The sequence below is a fragment of the Helobdella robusta genome (assembly GCF_000326865.2).
Source record: "Helobdella robusta unplaced genomic scaffold HELROscaffold_18, whole genome shotgun sequence".
Taxonomy (NCBI): Eukaryota; Metazoa; Annelida; class Clitellata; order Rhynchobdellida; family Glossiphoniidae; genus Helobdella; species Helobdella robusta.
In genome coordinates this window covers 408,114-415,613 of record NW_008703981.1, presented here as the reverse complement: position 1 = coordinate 415,613, position 7,500 = coordinate 408,114, and the positions used below count along the sequence as shown (strand labels likewise).

At 32.7% G+C, this 7,500-nt stretch overlaps 1 protein-coding gene across 1 annotated transcript; it reads left to right on the top strand.

Moving 5' to 3' along the window:
- Nucleotides 1-5,959: 5,959 nt before the first annotated feature.
- Nucleotides 5,960-6,988, top strand: HELRODRAFT_170432 (hypothetical protein; the record flags this gene model as incomplete). The annotated part of the gene is made up of 4 exons (XM_009016260.1): nt 5,960-6,022; nt 6,171-6,318; nt 6,405-6,547; nt 6,641-6,988. 4 exons carry the CDS (start codon nt 5,960-5,962, stop codon nt 6,986-6,988), a joined length of 702 nt encoding a protein of 233 aa, XP_009014508.1.
- Nucleotides 6,989-7,500: the final 512 nt, after the last annotated feature.

Below are 7,500 nucleotides of genomic sequence, written 5' to 3'. Positions count from 1 at the left end.
GGGATTGATTTTCCACGCCTTACACTCGCAAGAATAATATTAATTAAATAAAGAATAGGAATAATAAAAATATAATACAAAAAATAGTATAATAATAATTATGAATAAAATAATAAAATATAAATTATAATCAAATGATAATAATCCCAATCGGAAAAAGTAAACTTCATCCATCCTCTTTCCTTTAAAATAATTCGCTATGCAAAATGTACCCCATGCTAGATAGAGAAAATTGTACACCGTCTAAAAGTGATGCATTTTGATACTGTAATCATTTCCTTGCAACTATCTGATCACATTTTAACGTATAATATTTTAGAAGTAAATTCAAATCGATTTTTTTTGCTTTTCAAACTGTCTAATTTAAAATAAATTAAATATTTAAATGTCCGTATTTCAGTTTGGCAGTGGCAGAACCGAAGTTCAACTATTCGATTATTTGGTCGAATTCACTCTTCGGTGCATCACTTCTCAATGCCAAACCAACTCCAAGTGTATGCTACAAATAAACTACAATGTTACACGATAAAAATGATAATAACAACAACATGCATGTTATGATTATTGCGTCATGTCAATGATGATATCGTTTTGTAACCGTTGTTTTATTAAAAAAATATATAAAATGACGCCACTAAAAATTTCCTTCGAGAGGGTGTGCTTGAGTTTTTTTTAAAGTTGACAAATTTTTTTATTCCAAATTTTTTTCATAAATCTTAACATTACAACCATCATATCATACGTCACTCAAACAGGTATAAAAATACAAATGAAGATGGTGGTAAACTTAATTTAAATAAACTTAAAATCCAAATTTACATCGACATTTCGTTAAACTTAAACTTGACTTTCACAAAAAATATCCATTGGGGAGGGTTCAGCCCTAAAGCCCCCTTTTTCGACTACGCTCCTGTTATTACATCATACACAATAAATTTTTCCAATGATTGCACGCACTTGCTGGCCTAAAATAAGAGCTGAATGTCTGATGAATATTATGTTAGCCGATGGTTGGTGTTATGATAACGTTAATGATGTTGATGATGATGTTAATGATGTTGATGATGGTGGTGGTGGTGATGGTGATAATGAACATGGCTACGGCGATTAGGGGATGACGATGATGATGATGAAGTGATGTGCTGATGATGATGGTGTTGTGATGATGGTGAGGATGTCGATAGTAGTGTTAGTAGTGGTAATGTGTGTTTGTGTATGTATTTGTTAATATAAGAGAGAGAGAGAGAGAGAGAGAGAGAGAGAGAGGAGAGAGAGAGAGAGAGAGAGAATGAGTGAGAGAAAGACAAGGGTCACACTCACAAACGAAACGATTCCAATTAATTCAATTTATACGGAGTTTTGAGGGATTATTTTTGATTATGTTGAATTTGTTGAATTTAAATAATTCTCTAAACATGTATAACAGCTGTAAAAGTAAACGCACGCACACATACCACACACACACAAACACGCACACATAGACACACACACACAAACACACACAAACACTTACACAGACAGAGTTTTTAAAAATTTAATCAATCCTTGAAGCCTTAACTAACCGACAAGCTGTTGCATACGAATTGTTGACTTCTGAATCAAGTAGATCTCGATCTAATGGAGATCATTCGCTGGCAGTAGCGGATTTACGCACAGGCACCGGCAAATATTTTTTAGGAACGGCAAATTTTGAAAATCAATTATTCAACAATGCTGCTCAAGGCAGATTAAATTATTATCAGTGTAATTTTCTGCTCTACTCAAAAATAATGGCTATTATTTTTAATTAATTTAAATTCTTGAAAAATCGAATAAACACACATCAGCACATACACCATCGATAATTTTTTTATTTAAATATATATTTATAACTAGTGACAGAAAGAGTGAGAAAGAGAGAGAGAGAGAAATTCACATAAACAGAACTGTCAGAATATTGTTTTCAGTAATCAACAAAAATAGTCAAAAATAAAACACAAACAATTTTGCAAGAGATTATAAAATCAGAAGATGTTAACGAGTTAACGGGATAGATTAATACTCTAAAAGATAATGATATGCAGTAAATGTTAATGATATTTTAGTCTGAACGATACTGTTGCCAACACAGAAACCACTTTTCAGGATTTCATTTCACATCCTTGGTCCAACGCAAACGACGTGGAAATACGGGATATTAGTTTTATGGACTGATAGCTAACAAATTTCCCTCTATTTTACATACAGTCGCAATTTATCAAATAAAGCGAATAATTTATTTGTATTTAACGACTTGTTTAGTATTCATTTCAAAGTAATGGTGAGACTTGTTTAGTATTTATTTCAAAGTAATGGTGATATCTGAGACCTGGAAAAAAGATATGTCAGTTATCCTCAATTAGCTTACCTGGTTATTGTTTTGTTTTACGTTTAAAAACAGATTCAATAAGCAAGGTTGGGGCGGTGGTGTAATGTAACATGAAACATTTATTTATCTTGCGATGGATTCTGAGCTACGTTACTTTGATATCTGTGAAATTTTCAAGAAATACAACTTTTTCAAGATTTCTTTTACAATTTTTATTTGTTTTATTATAATAATATTGGTTCAAGTTGACAGGGAATATATATATATATATATATATATATATATATATATATATATATATATATATATGTATATATATATATATATGTATATATATATCTGTATCTATGGTTCTTTAGAGCCAATAAATAAGGTTATCAGGTTATCATCCTTTTGAAATTAAAGGACCACTTAAAAAATGTGTGTCTCAACCGCGAACCACTACTAAAAATTTTGCTACTGGCACATTTGAAATATGTATATATATATATATATATATATATATAGGATATATATATATATAGGATATATATATATATAAGATATATATATATATATAATTATTATTTCATATGATGACGTAACAGCAGCACTTAGTTGGTATAACATAGTTCATGGTATAACTATTAGACTTAGATGTGTGTGTGTGGTGTGTGTGCGTTTACTTACAGCTATCATACAATGCGGTTTCAAATAAAAAATTCTCAAAACTCTGCGGATTTAGCAGTTTGCGGATTTTGTCTGCGCGGTTTGCTGCCGATGCGGATTCAAGTGCTTATTTGTAATGTTCAAAAATTTTCATAATAAAAAATTTGTTTTTTTTTGTTTGTTTGCATGTATGTACGTGTATGAGTGTGTATGTGTGTTTTGATGACCATAGCTGAGTCTCTCTGGGGTCCACATTGATAAAGCCAAGCAAGCCAACTAATTACTTTAACAAATTTGAATATAGAAAGTTAGTCCAATGTATACACGTCCACACACACACACACACACACACACACACACACTCACTCACTCACACACACACACATGTATATGTAAATGTGTGTGCATATGTGTGCATATACAAAACTTGTGTGGGAAGTGTATTTATCTTTGATACTTGACACATTATTAACATCATATATACACATACACATATACAATAAACACATACGTATACACAAATTAACATACATACTGTACATACATACATGTATATATTTAAGTACTACCAACATATATATCTATATATTCTCTTGGAAAAATTGGTTCATGATTATGGTATTTCCGGTACTGTTATCAAGTGGTTCAGATCATATCTGTTTGACAGAAAGCAACAAGTTGTCTTCAATAATGTGTTATCTAATGAAACGGTTTTGACATCAGGAGTGCCACAAGGTTCAGTGCTTGGGCCTATTCTTTTTATCATGTATACCGCTGAAGTTTTTAAAGTAATTGGTAATTTCGGTTTTAAATATCATGCCTATGCTGATGGTATTCAGATTATAGTTAGTAATAAGCCAGAATTACTGCAATCTGAAATCAACAAATTTGTAACTTGCCTAAATAACATTGAAAATTGGATGTCAAACAATGGTCTTAGATTAAATCAGCAGAAGCCAAAATTTGTTCCAATAGGTACATGGCAGCAGCTGATGAAACTTAATATCGATTCAGTGAAAATAGGAGATGTTAAAATAGAATTTAGTGACAAAGCAACTAATCTGGGTTTCATTCTTGATTCAAGATTATCGATGCATGTTCATATAAAGATGATAACAAATTCTTGCTCCGGACAGATTCGAGAACTCTATAAACTCCGTAAGTCATTAGATAAATCTGCTATTCATACCTTGGTGCATGCATTGGTTCATTCACGATTGGACTATTGCAATGGTCTGTTTTACGGTTTGCCAGATAGGTCTATTTCTGCAATTCAATCCATTCGGAATAGAGCAGCCAAATTGTTGGAGGTCATAAATTTAACCATGTTACTCCAATTCTTAAGGGCCTTCCTTGGCATACTATAATAAAAAGAATTAAATATAAAATATGTATTTTAATGTATAAAACTGTACATGGCTTGTCAGATATATTAATTGATCCTAAACGCCCAGGTTTACAATCGTCTTCTTGTTCTTACTTCTTCTTAACTCGTGTTAAACACTCTTTTGCCAAATCTGTTTTTGCTTTTTCTGGTCCTTTTCTCTGGAACTCTCTACCTACTTTTCTGACTATTTCTCCATCACTTACAAAGTTCAGAACGGATCTCAAGACCCATCTGTTTGCAAAATTCATTGAGGAGAGCTGTTGAACATCGCGGAAATAGCGTTTTATAAACTGATTGAATGAATGAATGAATGAATGATTGATTGATTGATTGATTGATTGATTGATTGATTGATTGATTGATTGATTGATTGATTGATTGATTGATTGAGCCCCAAGCGGATAACCGCATGCGGTTTCAAACCGGTTAAAAAAATTTCAAAACTCCGCGGATTTTGCTGTCTGCGGATTTTGCTGTCTGCGGATTTTGTTTGTGCAGTTTGTTGCGGATGCGGATTCAAGTGCGCTATTTAAAATACGCCCTCAATATTAAATTTTAAATTTTCAAAAATTTTCATATTAAAAAATTTTATTTTTTGTTTGTTTGCATATATGTACGTGTGTGAGTGTGTGTTTAATGACCATAGCTGAGTCTTTCTGTAGTCCACGTTGATAAAGTCAAGCGAGCAGCTTCTACTAATTATTTCAGCAAATTTTAATATCGAAAGTTAATTCAATGTTATAGTGTTATAGACGTCTAAACACACACACACACACACACACACACACACACACACACACACACACACACACACACATACTTACTTACATATATATGTGAATATGTGTGCATATGTGTGTTATACAAAACGTGTGTGTGAAGTGTGTTTACCTTTGATAGTATTAACACAAGTGTTATTATCGCCATATATACACATACACATATACGGATATATCTTAACTTGGTCTTGAAATGTTGTCGAAGTCAAGGGAAGGTTTAAAAGGTGAAAAAATTTCAAATAATTTAAATAATCCACGTTGATAAAGTCAAGCGAGCAGCTTCTACTAATTATTTCAGCAAATTTTAATATCGAAAGTTAATTCAATGTTATAGACGTCTAAACACACACACACACACACACACACACACACACACACACACACACACACACACACACACACACACACACACACACACACACACACACTTGAAATTATTTCAAATAAATAATAAAACTAACCCCCAGAAACAGCAGATATTGTGTTACTACATCTATGTGTTACGATATCTATATATAGGTACGATAACTTTCTTTACTTTGTTAATTCTTTGTGATAGTGACATTATAAAATATAATATTCAAAATATAAAATTTAAAATACAATATTTAAAATATAAAATTTAATCAAGTTCAATCCAATGTCAATCCGATATCTATATATACGAGAACTTTCTTTACTTTGTTAATTCTTTGTCATAGTAACATTCAGAGTAATGTGCTCTTTTTTGTATTGTGAGTGCGACATTTTACAGCTAAGTGAGCGAGAAATTTTCTCACTGACAATTTACAATTTACGATGTCGAGAAGACGACCTGACCTAGTCGTTGCAGTCGATCAAATGAGGGAAGAGCTACCTCACGTGCTAAATAAACCGCACTGATGACCAGAGAGATACAGATCAAGAAAATAGTGGTATTGTTATGTCAGAATTGCGTTATTTAGTGAGTGATAATGAAGTAGATAGGCTTAGAATGCAACGAGTTCGTGCACATCAAACACAACAACAGCAAGCACGACATAATGGAATTGAGCGAATCCGCAGACTGAGTGCTCCCGTGATTCTTGAACGAGCTGCATTCCACTATGATCCGGCAATTGATTATTGTGCCGACAAATCGGTAAAAATTGGGGAAATGAAAATAATTTGTAAATATTGTAAGGCGTTAAAATACACTCATGAATCTATTAGATTATGTTGTGCTAGAGGCAAAGTAAAATCGCCACAATGGTTCCACCACCAGATCCTTTACGATCATTAGTTTCTGGGATTGGAAATGATTCTAAGCACTTCTTGGCCAACATTCAAAAATATAACAGCTGTTTTCAGATGACATCATTTGGCGCTACACATATTATACAGAACAATTTCATGCCCACTTTCAAGGTATTATACCAGAATATTTTTTTTATAAAATTCAATATGTGCTAAAATATATATATCGAAAATAATGAATCGACAAATTTAAAAAAACGACAGATACAAGGACAAATTTGTCACTTACTGGGGACACTGCTATCAGTACCTGATGCAGATAATAGATTTTTACAAATTTATTTTATGAGCAATTCAGATGCGGAAGATGATAATCGTTGTGCTCACAATCCAACAGTGAAGCGAACCATTGTTCGTGAATTACAAATGTTCCTTCATCAAAATAACAATTTAGTAAACATGTTTAAAATAGCATTGGATCAGATGCCATCTGGTAGCCATAATAGTATCATTCGAGCCGACAAAACACCTGGCGGTGAACACACAAGGGGGTTTAATTCACCTACCATTGACGAACTGCAGTCTACAAACGACTGCAGAAATTTACGATAAGATAGAAGATATGTGTTTATTGATAACAAATAAAGTATTGTCGTGTTTAGGAATGACAGCACCGAATCGTCATATGCACGATGCATTAAACACGAGTTGCAAAGAGAACAGTATGACATTGAAGCATTGGCCGAAACAGTTCGTACCAGGGCTTTGGAGCAAGCACTTTTTTGAATTGCTCCGCTCCAGCTCCGCTCCGGCATAAAAAAAGTTTGCTCCGCTCCGCTCCGTGCTCCGAGGCGGGAGTGTGTTTTAGAATCAATTAACACAAATTTTTTCAAATATTTTTTTAATCAATCAATTGATTGATTTTTAGTACCACTTCCGTAACGTATAGTTAAATTGATGAAATATACAAAAAATTAAGAAAGTACAGGTTCTAAAAATAAAAATGATACACCATACAGACACAAGATAATCAAGTTAAGTCAATAATTCAATCATTCATTCTAATAAACAAAATAGCGGAAAGCAAATCTTCTTTCATCGATTGTCTGTTATCACTTAGTATA